This window comes from Pipra filicauda, unplaced genomic scaffold (assembly GCF_003945595.2).
Source record: "Pipra filicauda isolate LSUMZ 115617 unplaced genomic scaffold, ASM394559v2 scaffold481_size456399_pilon, whole genome shotgun sequence".
Lineage (NCBI taxonomy): Eukaryota > Metazoa > Chordata > Aves > Passeriformes > Pipridae > Pipra > Pipra filicauda.
In genome coordinates, this window is record NW_024104622.1 from 285,527 (window position 1) to 303,274 (window position 17,748).

Here is a 17,748-nt window from a genome sequence, read left to right on the forward strand (position 1 = left end):
CCGAATACCACCGTGCCCACTAAACCACAAAGTGCCACGTCTGCTCCTTTTTTGAACCCTTCCAGGGATGGTGAATCCACCACTTCCCTGGGCAGCCCGTTCCGGTGCATAACCACTCTTTCAGTGCAGAAATTTTGCCTAATATCCAACCTGAACCTCCCTGGTGCAACTTGAGGCCATCTGCCCTTGTCCTGTCATTAGTTACTTGGGAGAAGAGATCAACCCTCACTTCCCCACAACCTCCTTTCTGGGAGTTGTGAGGAGTGAACGTTCCACTGAGCAGTATGGACAGGACCCCCCTGTTTTGAACGTGAGTTTGTATGAATATCTGTATCATATATCCACAACAGAGTGGATCCTGGACCATTTGATTCTCCTGGACTGACAGAGTGAAATGAGGTTTGCTCTTTGCTGCAGTGCCTGTGTCAGTGCTGCTGCACAATGCGATTAAAGTTCACTTCTGCCTCTGTTCTCTCAGAAGCAAAGGACACATACCCGTAGAGGAATAGGCCATTTTGGTTATTACCAGCTTTATTGTGGAAAATGGTTTTATTTCTCTTCAGTATGCTTTAAAGGGAAAGACTGCGACAGAGCAAGCTTTCCATATGCGTGAGAAGCAAAGATTTAAAAGCCAGACATTCCATCTGGCCGGCTCACAAACAGTTAAGCCAAGAGCTCTCTCCTCTCTCTCCTCCATACCTCCCCATGTTAATATTGCACAGCAGAGAATGAGATGCTGGTTCTTGATTGTCCTGACATAGCCCCAGGAACCCCCTGAGGCATTTACACACCGCAGCGATCCACGCTGAGTTAAGCTTTGGACGAGAGATGGAGGCCAGTATTATTCTCTTCCATTTCCAGGGGATCAAAACAGGCCCCTGAGAAGCTAAAACCGGTGTTTTCCATCTAAAGCAGATCAGCTGAGAGGCCTTTGAGAAAGATTGGCTAAAGTGGTGGAGCCACGTGGCCACAGTTGACTTGCAGGCAAGCTGGGAATAGACCCCCACTCTCCTCCATCTCCACCCACAACCTCCTCCTTGAGGTCCCAGCAGTCTGATTCCCAAACTGCAGCCCACAAAAAGATGCAAAGTGACTCATGGCTGCTCCTCAGAGCTCCATAAAACAGGGATTTCAGCTGCTTGGCCAAGCAAAGCGTAATTGGAGAGGGGCAGGGAGGGAATAAAGCGCAATGTGTTTTAAGTAATGGCAGTGGGAATGTTTGGGGCAGAAGAAGAGTGATCCTCAGCATTAACATGTGAGCCTGACCCATCCCTCCTCGACATCGGGATTGGAAATTTGAGGCTCTGGGAGCGCAGCGTGGTCGCTCAGGGGTGGCAGCGAGCTGACCGTGGTGCTGATGACTGGCAGGTAGATAATGCGGGCTGTTAACTCCCGTAATTCCCTGCCGGCCCGCAGGAAACGATCCTGACAGTTCCCATTTACAGGGAGGCTGCGTGGCCACTCCTCTGCCCTCGGAGCTTCATCGGGGCTGTTTGCTAAACACGGATTGCCACGTTGGATCTCGAGAGCAGGCTCAATACCCACCGAGGAGCTGGCAATTGTTAATAAATAGTAGCACGTTAAGGCGTCTCTCCGGGTGATTTCTGTGCTCCGTAATTACCCGAAATTGCCCGTTAGACCGGCCAAATTACAGAAAAGGAGCCCTCAGCTCCACAAATGCGTTCCTGATAATGGGTGACTATTGGCTTTGACATGGGAAGCCTGTGGTTGTGAGGCAAGGGGAGCAAAACAAGGGAGAAATCCTCTGGACCTGTCCTGCAGTGGCAGGGGTTGAGCTCGATATGATGTCACGTTTTCCAGAACAAAGTTGGGAAAAGATAATTTATTAATGATGCCACTAAGTGACATCTTCATGCAAGGATCTCAAAGCCCTTCTCAGAGGTTGGATGATGGAGAAGAAGAGGCTCTGGGGGGACCTTATTGTGGCCTTCCAATAGATAAAATTTTATAAGAAAGATGGAGAAATACTTTTTTATCAGGTTTTGTTTGAGATGGAGTTAAATTTCTACAAAGCAGATTGTGTGGGGCTGCATTTGGATTTGTGTTGGAAACAGTGTTGATCACACAGTGATGTTTTAGTTACTACTGGGCAGTGCTTACACAGCTACTCACTCCACCCCACCAGTGAGAAGGCTGGAGGTGCAGAAGAATTTGGGAGAGGACACAGCTGGGACAGCCAACCCCAACTGCCCAGAGGGATGTTCCAGACCGTATTATGTCATGATTAGCTGCTAAACTGGGAGGGTTGGAGGTTGTTGGAGCTGCCATTGCTGACTTGTAGTGACAGGACTTGGGGAGAGATTTTTCCCTTGGTGGGGGGTGAGGCCCTGGCACAGGTTGCCCAGAGAAGCTGTGGATGCCCCATCCCTGGAAGTGTTCAAGGCCAGATTGGATGAGGTTTTGAGCAACTTACTCTAGTGGAAGGTGTCTCTGCCCATGGCAGGGAGTTGGAATGAGGTGATCTTGAAGGTCCCATCCAACCCAAACCATTCCATGATTCTGTTAGAAAGAAAAAAAAAAAGGCTCTTCATCCCTCCCTGTCTTGCAATTAGTGGAAGAAATAGGTCTTCCAGGAGATGAAAACTGAGTCTTCCCTCGAGCAGGACCACTTTTATCCCAGACCTCATCAACAGGCATGTCCTGGCATGACCACCCTGGACACCAGTGCTGGTTTCATGGAGCGCTGTGTGATGATGCTCAGGAGAACGGTGGGGTGTGAGCAGCACCTCCTTATTCAGTGGGTCTGCTCCTTGTGTCCCTCACATCTGCCCCTTCTGCAGCCTCTGTAGAGTCCCCAGAGGTGGACACACACGTGAGCTGAGTTGTGTTATTCTCACCCAGGTGAAGGTGTCATGGCATCACTCAATACCAGAGTCCTAAAAGATACTATTTATTGCTGTGGATTCCTGCCCTTTGGGGTGGCTGCTGACCTTTTTAGCAGTGGTTGTACTGGTGTAGAGTACAGGTGCTTTACTATCCCGGTGAGGTGTATATGTGAATGAGAAACCCAGAATCCAACCAAATGGGGTTAAAAAAATCAGTGGGTTTTTTGGTAGATGAGAAGAGCACATTCACCTTTTGCTCATTCAACCTCCTGAGTTGTTTTCTTGCAGCACTGACACAGACCCTTTTGTTTAGAAAGCTGTTCATTCTGTGAGTACTGGCAAAACCATTATTTTCCAGCAATTTTAACAGCTCTCTCCCTGCTTTGGCAAGAGTTGTTCAACCAGCAATGAAATCAACATGATGGGGCTTAAAAAAAGCTTCTCAGGAATCATGAAAAGCCTTTGGGACAGTGGCACAGTGAAGTGGTTCCTGAGAATACTTGGAGTAAATCACACCCACCTGGTCCAGTTCTTTGTCAGAAGAGTGGGATGAGTCTCATTGCTTTGAGCTCATGGCCTGGAGGGAGAAGGAGATGGACTTGCTTGGTCTTGCAGAGGTGGATGAAGGGGGAAATCTGATCCCAACTTGAGGGCATCAGAGGGACAGTTACAAAAATTATAAAACCAAATTCCTCTGGCTTGTGCCTGATGGTTTAACAAGGGGAAAAGCCACAAGCCAGAGCTTATGAGGTTCACAGAGCCATAGAACCCTTTAGGTTGGGAAAGACCTCTGAGACCATCGAGTCCAACCCAGCACTGACACGTCCACCACTAAACCATGTCCCCGAGTGCCACATCCACACATTTCCTTAAGACTTCCAGGGATGGTGATTCCACCACTTCCCTGGGCAGCCTGTTCCAATGCCTGACCACCCTTTCAGTGAAGAAATTCCTAATATCTAATCTAAACCTCCCCTGGTCGTTTGTGACCTTGGGAAAAACCCTGTCACAAGGAGAGTTGTGTAGCCCTGGAATGGGCACCAATGAGATGGGAGCTCTCCATCTTCGAGAATTCCCAAAGCTTATCCAGACAAAACCAGCACCTGATACTAGTGGTAGCCTTGCTCCAAGCAGCAAATTGGATTGTAAAGCTGAAGTTGTCCCTTGCAACCAGTACTTCTGTAATTCTCTGACTTCATGAATCTTTAATTTCAGATGTGCAGGAAGCCAGGCTCAAGGCAACCATTACAAAGAGCAAACACATTTCTAAAACCAAACAAAGCCCAGCCCCCCAAATTCCAAACTCATATGCCTGTGTTTAATTTGGGAACATAATAAAGGTTTTAATTTTTCGGTGACTGTGTTGGTGTGATGTTGTACCTATAAAGACTTTGTTCAGCTTTTCTCAGGATCGAGGATGGAAAAAGCAGAAAGAACAGCTTGTAAGGTCTGGGGCAAACTGCACAGCATTAAAAAATATTTTCTTCTAATTGGAGCCTGTTTGACCCTGGAGCCAGAGCAGGGTAATGGAACAAGCACGACTCGAATGCAGTCGCTTTTCACCACATTCTGCAGAAAGCAAGAGAAGGAAAGAGAGAAATGCAGAGAATATCAAGGGGGGAGAGCCAGAGAGATGCATTAAGGGCAAGAAGAAAAGGCAGAATATGTCATGGGAAATGGCCAAAGGAAGGGAGACAAAAAAGACAAAGAAGAAGAGCAAAAATTAGGGAGAAAGGAAGAGAAAAGGAAACAGAAAAGGAGAAGGAAGCAAGGTGAAATCGCGAAGAAAAGGAGGAGTGTCCTTCTGCCCTGCCAGGCAGAGCGATGAGGTGGCAGGACAGGAGCAGCCCCAGGCAGGAGCGCTCGTTATTTCCATCCTGGCTGATGTCATTGATTGCTTCTCCCCTCCCTTGTCATGCCTGGTGACAGAATCCCAGGAATTGCGACTCACAGCAACCTGCTCTGTTCCTGATTGGCCCAGGGAAAAGTTTTCTTTCCAGCTCCAAACGGGCACAGCTTCATCTGCGTTTCAAAGTGCTCCTGGAGAAGGTGGAGACCCTTTTCCTGGCCTGTCTTTTGCAGACAACCGGTTTCTCCTCAGCTGTGGTGCTGGGAAAATCCCATAGGATTACTTCCTCTCTTACCTTGAGGTCTTTCTGTTGCCAGCATTATTACTTTTTGAATCAACCTTGTTTTTCCCCCGCTTTTCCTCCTTTAAGGAAATTTCCCTCGCAAGGCTCGGATTCTACAGCATCCAGCCACATTCTGTCAGGGGGTTTAATTAGTCAGAAGAAATAAAACAAATGAGGATTTGTTTGCCAAAGGGAAGAAGAGGGGGATGGGAAAAGGAAGATGGGCGGGACAGAGAAACCTTAATAATGAAGAAAGAAAGCAGAATCCTAAGTTACGTGGGTCTGAGGCTTTAGGACTTATTTAGGATGAGAAGAAATTGCCTCAAGTAGATTAGACATTAGGAAAAATTTCTTCATGGAAAGGGTTATAAAGCATTGGAACAGACCGTCCTGGGAAGTAGTGCAGTCACCACCCCTGGAAGTGTTCAAAAAACATGTGGATATGGCATTTGAGGACATGGTTTAGTGGTGAACATGGTGGTGGTGTTGGGTTGGTGGTTGGTCTTACTGTTCTTTAAGGCCTTTTTCAACCTTAATGATTTTATTATCCCAAAAGGAGCAACCAGTGTTTTTTGTGGTTATCCACCCTCATGACGCCAACAAAAATCTCATCACCAGCCATTTCTTCTCTGTGGGGTGGAGGGATGAACTTTGTGGCATCTCTTTAGCAAGAGTCCTTCCACTTGGCATGGCTTTTGTGAAAATTTGGTTAAAAGATGAGGAAGGAGGTGCAGATCAGGGGCTTTCCTGTGGGAAGGGCTGCAGAGAGACACCAGTTATTACACCAAAATCTGGCTTCCAACTGGCCGCTCATCATTTGTGTAATGCCTCGCCTGTGAGCAAACACCTGACCTAGGAATAGTCCAGCACGTGAAATCTCTTCCTTAGCTGATGGAGGACCTAGGAGAGCGTTGTGGGTGATGTGGGAAAGGGGATTGAGAAAGAGGTGAAAGAACCTGAGGATTTTGGGGAGTGGAGGGATATCAGAGAGGATATGGAAGGGAGGGGAATTAGAGATTCCTATGTTGGGATATAGGGATGGAGTCTGCTCATCCCTTACAAACCAAACTCCGTTCCTTCAGTTACTCCTGGGTGGTTTAGGAGTGAGTTACGTGTCAGGCTTTTTTTGCTTTAATGGAGCTCCTCCCCCACTTTTATCCAGTTACCCATGAAAAGTCAGTGAAATGAGACCTACTTAAATCAAATGTCACAATCGATGCTCATCCCAGGCCACCGTTTGTGCGATGTGAACTCACATCGCCGTGAGGGAGGAGCAGGGACAGGAAAAGGGGTTGGGAGTGAGCTTGGAGAGAGAGAGAGAGAGAGAGCAAGGAGCAATCCATGTTTGATCAGTGCTTTTATCACAACCAGGCATCTCTGGGGTGGGACAGAGCTGCTGCTGACCTGGGTTCTGCAGGGGGGAGAAGCAAAGCTGTGGCTTCTTACCCGACATTGCATCTGTCTCTCCCATACCCGACCCCTAAATCAGAGTCCATTCCACATTTCAATTTATAAGGAGAAAGATATGCTACTTCAGCACTCACACTGCCTGGATTATGTCCAATCTCAATTTTGTTTGATGGAAGATAAATCAAAATGTTGATACTTTCATTGAAGTACCTCTGCGTTCACCTCATCCCCAGAAAAAAATACTTCTAACCTTCCGTGAATATTTGGCAGGAGTGAATTCTCAGGATGGAAAACACAGTCATATGACTTGACAGTAAAAATTGCAGTGATCTAATCTCTGTAGAAGTTTAGGGGAAGGCTCCACATGTGAGCTGAAACATTTTTTCACGAGCATTTTGGGAATCTGCAAGTGAAGGAAGATGCAGGATGATGCAGGATTGGTGAGGCTCAGCACCCTGTTACTCCTGCAGTTTCTGCACAACCGTTGTTAGTTAAAAGGACCGAGAGATTGTTTTAAAGTTCCATAATTTCTGCAAGTTGAATTAGGATTGGAATCCAAACCCTGTGTGTATCTGTCAAGGCTGAGTTGGATGGGGACCTGATCAACCTTGGTCTAGCTGAAGGTGTCCTTGCCTGTGGCAGGGGGTAGGAATCAGATGATCTTTAAGGTCCCTTCCAACCCAAACCAATCTGGGATTCTGTGATCTGTGGTCTAGTTTGGGAGTGTCCTAAGCCTCCTGTTTCACAGAATAAACTCAAGGAAGGTGGGGGACATTGCAGAGAGGTAGCTCCACACTGCAGGTTTCCTGTCTGTAGCTGTTCTGCATCCAGTGAAGATCCCTCAAAACAACCTATAGTCCTTTGGGTGCTTATTCCAGCTGGGAATTCAAGCCATTGAATGTGTGGGGCATCCCATCTTTAAGGGGAAGGAAGCACCCAAGATTTGCGGTCGAAAGAAATGGTGAAAGTCAGAGGGTCCACAAGAACTTGCAGAGCTTTATTAGTACTTGGCATGGAAATTGGGATGTTAGTCCCTGATCTCCTGGGGTAAGCATAGAACATTTTGGATAAAGGGGTAGGGTGAAAGGGAAGAGGGAGAAAATGGATTAAAGAGGGAGAGAGAGAAAGAAAGGAAGAAACAAGGAAAGGGAGAAAGAGAGATCGTCAGTCCTGGCTCGAGCATTGTCCAGGATCCTGGGGTGCCTGTGCCCCCAGGCTTCAGGGGGGGCACCTTTTATAGATAAGTTTTCCCTGCTAGTTTCTCACTTTCTATGCAAATTAGTTATCATACACAGATCATTCTTCTAGACTTTTCTGGAAATGAGTTGGAGGCTTCAGGGGTCTTTGGTGGTTCTTGATTATACCCCTTCAGTGCATGCCCCCTTCTCAACCTCATTCCTGCTCTTGTCCTGTGTTGTGCTTATCTCCAGGAGCCAGGGCAAGGATATTTGTCACAGAAAAGTGCTGCCCTACCTCCACATGACCCTTTCTCCAGCCACAGCAGTCCTTGGTTGGTTCCACAGCCATCTGGCTACCAATGCTTGAGACATACATGTTAACCCCCTTATCCTCTAGGCTCCTACAGTGTGTCACTCAATTTTGTGTCAGATCCTCTAAGATCTTGTGCCAGCTTTCCCAACAGCTCCTGTGGGGTTCACTGCACTGGTGTGGTGAGAGTTTTTTTTCCTCATTAATTCATCCCAATGAGGTTCAAAATGTGGGGACTTAAATCCTCATATTAATTAATTAATTCCCCCTCCAAATGTGTGAGGCACCCCTGGTCAACATAATCAATATAAGGAAGATCTTACCTTACCAAGTCCTTCAAAATCCAGGGACAATTCAGCTCAGACCCCTCTGCACCAGGGTTGTTTATCTCCTCTTCAGAGTGGGCTCTGTGGAGTAAACCTGTGGTGACTGTGGGCCTTGAGTGAAGGGACACATGTTTGCTTTGCCCGTGTGTTGAGCTGGCCAGGCTCCATCTGAGCACCGCACTGAGCCTTACCTGATATATTTTGCTTTGCAGAGGGCTCAGTAGCCTGGAACAGAGCTACCACAGCCTCAGCCTCATGGCATCCCGCTGACTGGAGGTTCAGGTTGAGCAGCCTCCTGCCTGCCAACAAAACAGTGCAGTCAAGTCCTTAGAGGACTGCCTGTTCCATTCCCAAATTTTTGCATAGTTCCCTTTATTTGTGTTTTTTTCCCCCCTCGTGCTAAGCCCTTGCTGTGTCAGAAACCATCTCACGTCCACGGGTGAAGCGATAGATGTTGGTGCTGTGCCAATGCAATGACAATGCAATGAGCCCTGAGTGGGCTCCCACCCCTCTGCACACGAGCTGATCCCTCTGAATAAAGGGTTCTGGTGTGTCTGCTGCACGGTGGGTCTGTGCCTCTCTGCCTCTCATGCCAGCAGAGATCACTGGTGTGGAAATGAGCCTGCAGCAGGGAAAGCCAAGTGGGATCCAGATGCTCCCTCCGAGCTGAGGACAGGGCGAGTTTAGTGGTATCAGTCTGGCAGATGTTGGTTGGTTACAAAGTCACAGCCAGGCAGAGAACTCCATTAGGAGAGGTTACAGCAAGTGTTGGGTTGTGTCTGCAGATCTTTTCTCTTCAGAGCCATCCCAGCCAGGTTTTCTGGTCTGTATGATCCCTTTATATGAGGAAATGCCTCTTGTAGTAGTGTAAGAGTAGTGAACAGATGGGTGGTATGGTTGGATTCTGGGTCCCTGGGGAGGATGTACACCTTTCTTTTCCTTTACTTGCTTCACTTCATCCTTTTCCAGATGAATATCTGTAGCTGGTGGAAAATTTTCACCTTCTTTTCATCCTCCACCCTTCATCACCACCATTCCCAGAAGAGTTCCTTGGTAATTGTTCCAGTGCAGGCATTGCCTTCTGCTGTTGCCTCATTAATTACCTCCCAGTTTCACACTGGATGGGAAGGGCCTGATCCTTCTCTTGCAACCCACATTTGCCTTCCACAGAAATCAGAGTTGTTACCCAGACTTGACACTGGTGTGTGTGTGTGAGTGTGGGAACAGAATCAGGTCCAAAAGAAGTCTGGGCCAACCAGAAATAGATCCTGGTTTCCTTTCCTCCTTATTTGTTTGTGCAGTGTGATGTGAAGGTCAGGTGAGTTGACACAGTGACAATTAGGAGGAAAATTCTTGCCATGAAATTTTGCTGGTAGAACTGTTTTTTTATTTTATTTTATTTTATTTTATTTTTTCTGAACTTCTTCTATTTCTTTCTTTCTTTTTTTAATGTCTTACTTTCTCTCTTTCAGAACATGGAAAAGGTGCTGGTCCCTTCTGTCACGTTAATTGTAGGCTGTGGAGTATCTTCGCTGACACTTTTGCTGTTGATTATCATTTATGTCTCTGTTTGGAGGTATGGCTTTCATTCTCTTCTCTTCTTCTTGGGGAAAGTAACTGGTTTTTAATCTGCATGGATTCTAGAGTGTTTGCCCTCTGTTTTTGGGTGTCTGGTGCCTGAGGAAGAGCTGTTTGGTAACGAGTGGGTCCTGCAGAAAGTCATCCTGGTGGCTTAGCTGGCATTGTTCTTTCCTTTCAGTGCCAGAGAAATTAGTAGAGTGAAATTAGTGCCACGGCCCCATGTAGTCTCACTGTTCCACTTCCAAAAGCCTCTTGCTGGTTTAGATGCCTTTGTAAACTCCAGGAGACCTTGTCTGGGGCGAGGTGGACACGTTCTGCCTCTGGGCAGGCCCTTTCCTTCGAGGTATTGCTTTGATAACATCACAATTCCCATGACCTGCCATGAAAACATCTGGCCTGAAGAACTGACAGAACTTCTCAGGAGCCTGAGGATGTTAAACCACATCATTAAACTCCATCACCTAAATAACTCTCCTACCTCTTAGCTACGTTTTACCTTCATCTTCAGATTCAAATGGGAGTCCTCAGTGCATCCCATGGCAGAGAGCTCCTGTACACACATAAGCAGGTCAGGTGGAACCTAAAATTGTGTCATTTATAAAGTCTGAAGTGAATTTGTAGCAAAGTTTTATTGAACCAAGGCCCATATTGGCCCATGCCCCTGTTAGACATGTTTTGGTGGACTGTATAAGCCAGAGAACCCGCGGTGTGCAAGGGATTTTCTCCCTGTATTGCCTTGAACAAGGTCTGAGTTTATCCCACGAGACCCATTCCTTTCCTAAATCCATGGCAAACACACTGAGACCTTCATGGCTCCACACTGAATAAAACAAAGACAATCAGAACCAGGTGACTGACTGTGAAATGGAAGTGGAGTGGCTACAGAGAATCTAACTGGATATTACTGGTGATCCTTTCGGGAGAAGGGATCAGTCTGAGGCTCTCATTTTGTCAAGTCACTCTTCTTAGGAAGGAAGGAAAGGGGAAATTCCATTCAGAGGTGTGAATTTTTCTACCCTTTGACAGAGGAAAGAAACAAGAGAGTAAAAAAAAAAAATGAGCAAAAATGCATCTTTTTTTGTTGATACTGTGACAGTGCATAGTGGCTGGGTAATTTTGGCAAGTGCAACAAGCTGAAGACTGATCATGATAACATTTATCTAGAACTCAGGTTTTTCCGTGCCTGGGGTATCATTGGATGTGCTCAAGTCCTTGTCCTCTCCTGCTTTTCCTCAGGCTGGGCAGCACTGAGCAGCGCTGGTAGGTGACTTACTGGTGTCACTGGTGTCAGGATCAAGTGGAAAGTTAGGATTGGAGAGTAAAGTGCAAGTGTTTGAGCCTCACTCTCTCTTTGCTATCAGAAACAAGTTCAGGATCTGAAACCCAAGCTCAGACATGAGGTCGAATCAGTTTGGAGCATGCCAAGAGTCATTTGGAATAACATGGTGTATTTTTTTCCAGGAGCGTGCCCCCTCAATATTTACTGTTATTGAGGACAGTAAATTGCCTGACCTGTTTAAAACATACTCTGCTTAATTTCTCATTCCAGCCTTTGCCTTGTGCCTATGCCCAAAATGATCAGCACCAATGGGGGGACACGTTTATGGGAGGCTTGAATGGGTATTTCTGAGCTAGCCAAGGATGGACATGCATTTCCAAGTGATCCTGAGACCAGCTTTATCTTGGTTAAAGGGCTCTCTATCCTAAGTCTCTCTGTGTAAATATTTGTAAAGCATGATCAAGTGATCTCTAGAATTTCTCTCTGGTGCGCTGAGTTTGTTCCATTTCTTCTCTGTAGATCATGTTTCCATGTTTTCTGAACTTCACAGCATTCCCGTGGCTGAGCCCTGAGCACTCTGTGTGTCCTTTTTATTTTAGGCATAGCTGCTGGACGTGAATGTGCTGTCCTTTTAATGGTCTCAGGAACGTCATACTCAAGTCAACGTTATCTCCTTGCTCCCACTTTGTTTTGCCCTGAATGTAACATATTCTGATAGACAACAGGAGGAGTGTTTAGAAATGGAATCAGAAGTATTATTCCACACAGGAGCAGTATCAAAGTGGTTCTTTTTCACCGTGCAGGGGAGAAACTCCTCATGCCCTGGCTGCCTGATCTTCTGTGGAGAGCCCTCATCCAGAGCTCAGCTGTTTTTGGGAGCTTTGGCCGGGAAATTTCCCATTCAGAACTCCGGACAAAGGCATCTGGAGCATGCACACATAGACCCAGCTTGAGAATGAAACACTTCTGATGAATAAGCTCACTGAAGCTGACACTCTGGAAGCTTTCCCAGAATTTTGCCCATCTAGGGTTTGTTTATATGTGTGTATATATATGGGAAGCAGAAAGAAAGGGCGGGTGAGAAAGAGGGAGAGGGACACAGTAAAGAAAAGGGGGAAGAGTAGAAGGGAGGTGATCTCAGCTTTGGGGAAGGAATTTACCCTCCACTTCCCATTCAAAGCCCCCAAATAATGGTTGCTCCTCGGTGGCATCTACTCAGCCACTGGTGTGAATGGCACGAGCTTTTTTGATGCAAGTGATCACTTCAGACACGGCCAACTTGGCACAGCCTCCTGGAAAACTGGGAGTTGCTTCTGTTTGACGGCTGTTGGTGGCCTGTTGGTGGACTCACTCCAGTTCCCAGTAGACAGATGGCTGCAAAAATCTCTGCTGCAGATGGTGCATCTCTGGCCTTATTAGCAGGCTCGACAGAGGGGTCAGTGACACAGTGGGCTGTGGAAGGGGAGTGACCTTGTTACATCCCGGCAGTGCCTGGCCCGGGTCACAGCTGGAGGCACAATGTGCGTGTGGGCCACACGCTCCACCACCCATGTGGAAAAAGAGGGGGAATTGAAAGAAAAAAAAAAAGATCTTCCCCCTTAAAAACCAGCGTGAAGATGAAAAACTGGGGAGAAAAAAACCTCAGCTACTCAAGGGTCAGAACAGGTGAAATGACTTAGTGCTGTGTTCCTCCGAGCTCTGGTTTGTGCCACTCCTTTCAAGCAGCTCCTTGACACGATGGTATTTCAGGATGCGTTTTCCGTCCCTGAACTCATCGTGGTTCAACAGCCTCTGGAGTCAGTGACCTTTCCATAGCCTGGAGATCGATGCTGGCTATTGAATAGCTCATCCACCAGCCCATCAGCATGTGGGGCACGGCAGCCCCTGTTCCCTGGCAGCAGCTGGGGGAGAGCTGGATCACTGGGAGATAACATAGGGAGCTTTTCTCTCCCTGCCTGGCAGAGCCTGAGGATTGATTTAGTGGCTGTCAATGAGCTCTCCAGGGGCTTTTAACACTTGCTTTAAACCCCGGAGCTCTGCCTGTGCTGGAGGTGCTGAGGCACTCGGTGGCCCTGGTGGGAGGCAGCAGGAATGAGTAAGTGACTGCAAGGAGAGGGATGTGTGTACACACAGTGAGAAAGCAGGAGTGACTCAGTGTTTGTGGGAGCAGGGGAGTCTAATGGGGGCAGAGAGACAGACTGCAGGGTTTTCCCACCTTTTCCATCTGTCTCAGCTTGTGCAGGGCTTCCCCACACGCTGCAGGATGTGGGGAGCCTCTGGTGACCAGTGACAGGACCTGAGGGAATGGGGTGAAACTGTGTCAGGGGAGATTTAGGTGGATCTCAGGAAAAGGTTCCTCCCCCAGAGGGTGGTTGGGCACTGAACAAGCTTCCCAGAGAAGTGATTACACCACCAAGGCTGCCAGAGCTCAGGAAGAGTTTGGACAACTCTCAGGCACATGGTGGGATTTTTGGGGTGGTTCTGTGCAGGGTCAGGAGTTGGACTCCATGATCCTTGTGAATTCCTTCCAACTCAGGATATTCTGTGATTCTAGGACACAAGCCAGAGCAGAAGTTCCCTGAATTAGCAGTGAGTTTTTCCCTGCTTTTGTGGCTGAGTACAGCATATTTTGATAAGTAGACAGAGTCCATATATCAGCCAAAGGGGTAGCAAGACAGCACCCTGGAGTAGCTCTGTCCTTGCTGGAGATCTGTTTTCTGGCAAAACCTATCAAGTTCTGTGCTTTTTCCTCTCTGATATGAGCTCCTGACTTCTTTGGCCGGAGGGGCTGGGTAGTATTGATGATTTCTTTCTGTGGAGCATCCTGTGCTGGGGAAGAGGAAATGGAAGGAGAAAAGCAAGCATGGCAGGAGGTCTCAGCATTCTGATTGAACTGAAATATAGCAAGGAAATGCTTGGAATCCAGGTCAGGCTACCAAGGAGGACTCTGGAAGAGTTGCCCAGGAATGCAGGATTGAATTAGAATGGTCAGACCTCAGCTGCCTTTGAAACTGGGGAGGGATGTGAAAGGCACCAGGAAGGGTTTCTGTAGGTCCATCAGCACCAAAGGATTACCCAGGGAAGTGTTGGCTCGGTGTGGAATGGGACAAGGAGCCTAATGGAGAAGGAAGTTGAAAAGGTGAAGGTACTCAGTGCCTTCATTGCCTTATTCTACTGGCAAGGTTGGCTGCCAGGCACCCAAATTCCTACACAGAGGCAAAATCCAGGGAAGAAAGTACTCCCCACCACCAAGGAAAAGAGAGACAGGGATTATTTAGGTTATCTGGACACTTGCAAATCCATGGGACAAAATGGGATGCATAGAGGGAGCTCTCTGGTGTAGCTGTGGAGCTGCTCTGTCATCTGGGAAGGTTCCTGATGGCTGGAAGAAGGCAAATGTTACACCCACCTTTAAAAAGGGCAAGGGGGAGGATCCAGAAAAACAACTGACTGGTCAACCTACACAGCCCCTGGGCTGATTAAAGAGCAAGGACTTAGAAAGGTTATTTCCAAGCAAAATGATGGACAGGGAAGTGATTGGGAATAGACAGCGAGGATTTATTGAGGGCAGGTTGTGCCTGGCTGACCTGTTTCCCTGCTGTGGTGGGATGGATGGTTACAGGGACGGTGGAGAGGAGTAGGTGGTGTGTATTTTGACATTACCAAGGCCATTAGCACAGTCTCCCTTGTATCCAAACCAGGGAATTGTGCACTGGATTGTTGTTTTAATAGCTGGATGGAGTTCTTGCCGGATTTAAGGGCAATGGTCAAAGGTTTGCAGCCTCATCAGGAACTTGTTGCTTCTGGCCAGGGTTGGTTCTATGGCCAATATTGTTTAATGTCTTCTTTAACAACCTGGATCGTGTTTGACACTCTTGTGGCCACATCTGGAAAAGTTTGTCCAATATTGGACTTCCCCAATACAAGAGATTGGAGCAAATCCAGTGGATGCTTAGGGAGCTGGAGAACGTGATGCCAAAGGGTGTCACAAGCTTGGACAAGGGTTGGCTTGGAGAAGAGGAGGCTGTTAAGGAGTCATAGGAGAGTGGAATAACTTGCAGAGGTAGGCAGGGAAAGGTCTTGAGGCAGCAGCTGCAGCAGGAAAAGATCCAGCTGGATATAAAAAATAATCCTTCACCCCCAGAGCAGTTAAATGCTGTAATAAGTCATCCAAGAGAGGTGGAAGCATTTCTGTTCTTGGTGTTTTCCAAAACTTGATTGGACAAGACCTTGAGAAGCCTGATCTGACTTTGAAATTAGTGCTTTTTTTTTTGGGCATAGGATTGAACTGGGAACTCGAGAGGATTTTCCCCAACCTAAATTACTCTGATTCTGTGATTCTGTTCATTGCCAACCCACGTCTTGTTCTTTGGATGTTCAGGGATCTGGGGAACAGGATGGGCTCTCAGTATATGAAGGGAAGCAGGGAGAAAGGAGAGCTTGGCTTAAGGAGGTTTAAGGTGGGAACAGTGTGAGGACAGCTGGATTATCTTCCCTTACTTTCACATCCAGACTATACTAATTTCTTACCTTTTTTGACTAGAGGAGGCTTTCGAAGTGCACCAGTTGGATCATAGTGTTGTTCCACAGATTTATTACATCTCATTCCCACCAGGGCAGAGTCCAAATCTCCTTTTCTACCCCCCTAGAAGCTGCTGATTGGAGACTTGATGTTTTACTTCACACAATCAAAGCACAGATAGACTGATGACTCAGTACCCTCCAGCCACAAATGGAATGGGATGCAGGTGATGCACAGCATTGTACTGAGCCCAAGGAAATCAAGAAATTCGGGATCAGATTGGCCAGGAAAGGAACCAGAAGCAATTTTTTCAGGCAGTCAGCCCGGTTTCTAGCTGAGCTGGGATCCTAAATCTTTTAGCCTGTTCTGGGATTGGGTGAGTTTCAGGGAGAATTACCCCTAAACCAGATTTCCAACATCCTAAGTAGAAGTTCAATTCACTGCTTTGCACCAATGGCTTTTTTGTATCCAGGAAATCATATCCTCATATTCATGTTTGTCTGAAAACAAAACTCAGAGAAAATTTAAAATCAAAAGTTTTACAGCCTTCATTAGGTCTAAAGCACAGATTTACCCTTGGCAGAACACACACGTGCAGTAAACTCGTCCTGCCCTCCTAATCAGGAACCCAAAACTGCAGCCAAGGCACGACCAACTCACTTGCACTAAAATTAATTAATGAAATTAAATTCCCAATATAAATAGTTGCCATGCTGGAATATAGGAAATAATCCTGCATTAGCCTCCAGGGATGAGCTGGTTGATTAATACATCTGTTTCTAATTTATATAATCATCAGCACCTACTCTTTGCTCATCTGGTATTCAGGCTGGGCCTTTGCTGCATCACTGGGATAACTCACGTGTGTGAGTGTTGGTGTGGTGAGATCCCAAGTCAATCCTGGAGGACTTGCACTTTTGCAATTCCCTTTTTTTGGTTTTTTTTTTTCGTTTTATTAGGTACATAAAAGTGCCTTCAAAGAAATTTTCCTCCACGGCCAGTGGTTTGAATTAATTATCGTGCCCACACCTCAGCAGCGAGTCAGGGCCGTGCTGCACCATTGCAAATCAGAAGTGACAAATCCCTTGCTCCTGCAAGGTGCTGAAGGCAACACCTTCCCGACTTATATCCCTCATGTCCCAGACCCGCGGCTGCACTTGCGTGTTTGGCCTAGTTCTGAGAAGTGTTTTTAGAAGAAAAAAAAGAAAAAAAAAGCCAGAAACGCTTCTCCCTTCAGGATGCCTTGTTAGGTTAAAGGGAGGGGAATGCTGAAGCACACACACTTTGTTGTGAAGGCGCATGTGTTCGTAATCTGCTTCCATGGCCAGCATGCCTGTGGCTCTTCTTATTTGGGAATCTTTTCCGTGTGTTGCCTGTATGTTTTTCTTTTAAGCTCCTTTTCAAGCCCCCTTCCAAGTAGGCAGAGCTGAAGAAGACTTGCAGCACTCTACTGTCTTAGGAGGGGCTCAGACTAGGCTGGCCCCTAGTTTGTTGGCTCCTAACTCCAGCATTGAGGGGGGATGGTGGAGAGACCTCCTCCCCCTCCCTTTCCCCCTTGTTCTTGTTTGCTTAACACACAAAATCTTCAGGAAATGGGCAGCCCCTTGCCATGGCCTTGTGTAGAGCCTGGCCCAGAGCAACCTGCACCTGGTTGGTGGGTTTTAGGGGTGACTTGGTGCCTGTTGTAACAGGGTGGGTCTCCCTCCCCCTCTTCTCTCGCTGCAGGTACATCCGCTCCGAGCGCTCCGTCATCCTCATCAACTTCTGCCTCTCCATCATCTCCTCCAATGCCCTCATCCTGATCGGACAGACCCAGACCCGGAATAAGGTGGGAGATGAGTCAGGCTTTTGTTTATTTGTTTGGCTTTTCCCCTGATTTAGCACCGAAATGATCCGTTCAGGCAGCGCTTCCTCGTTTTTCCTCCATCTGTTAATTAGCGACATGTCAAAGGCACGGCTAAATGACAGATTTCAATTTTCTCTCTCACTCTCCCTTTGATAATTTGTCAGCATCCTCAGGGCTTTGATTAAAACCAATGTGATATTTTTGAATATCTGCCTAGAGTAGCTGGCACATGGCACGGTGAAGAACCGTGGTGTTTTGCGGGGCTTTAACCATTTTATTTTCAAAAAAAAAATATTACGAAGACAGATTGAGAAAAGG

At 47.1% G+C, this 17,748-nt stretch overlaps 1 protein-coding gene across 12 annotated transcripts in view; it reads left to right on the forward strand.

The window, feature by feature from the left end:
• ADGRB1 (adhesion G protein-coupled receptor B1) overlaps positions 1-17,748 on the forward strand; it is a 294,127-nt gene that overhangs the window by 212,263 nt on the left and 64,116 nt on the right. For 7 of the 12 annotated variants that reach the window (XM_027724710.2, XM_027724713.2, XM_027724716.2 and 4 more), the window contains 3 exons: positions 9,675-9,778; positions 10,948-11,043; positions 17,310-17,412. In XM_027724710.2, coding sequence (XP_027580511.1) covers positions 9,675-9,778; positions 10,948-11,043; positions 17,310-17,412 — 303 coding nt within the window. The remainder of the gene's footprint in view (positions 1-9,674; positions 9,779-10,947; positions 11,044-17,309; positions 17,413-17,748) is intronic. The other 5 variants (XM_027724715.2, XM_039386396.1, XM_039386397.1 and 2 more) reach the window with 1 other exon arrangement.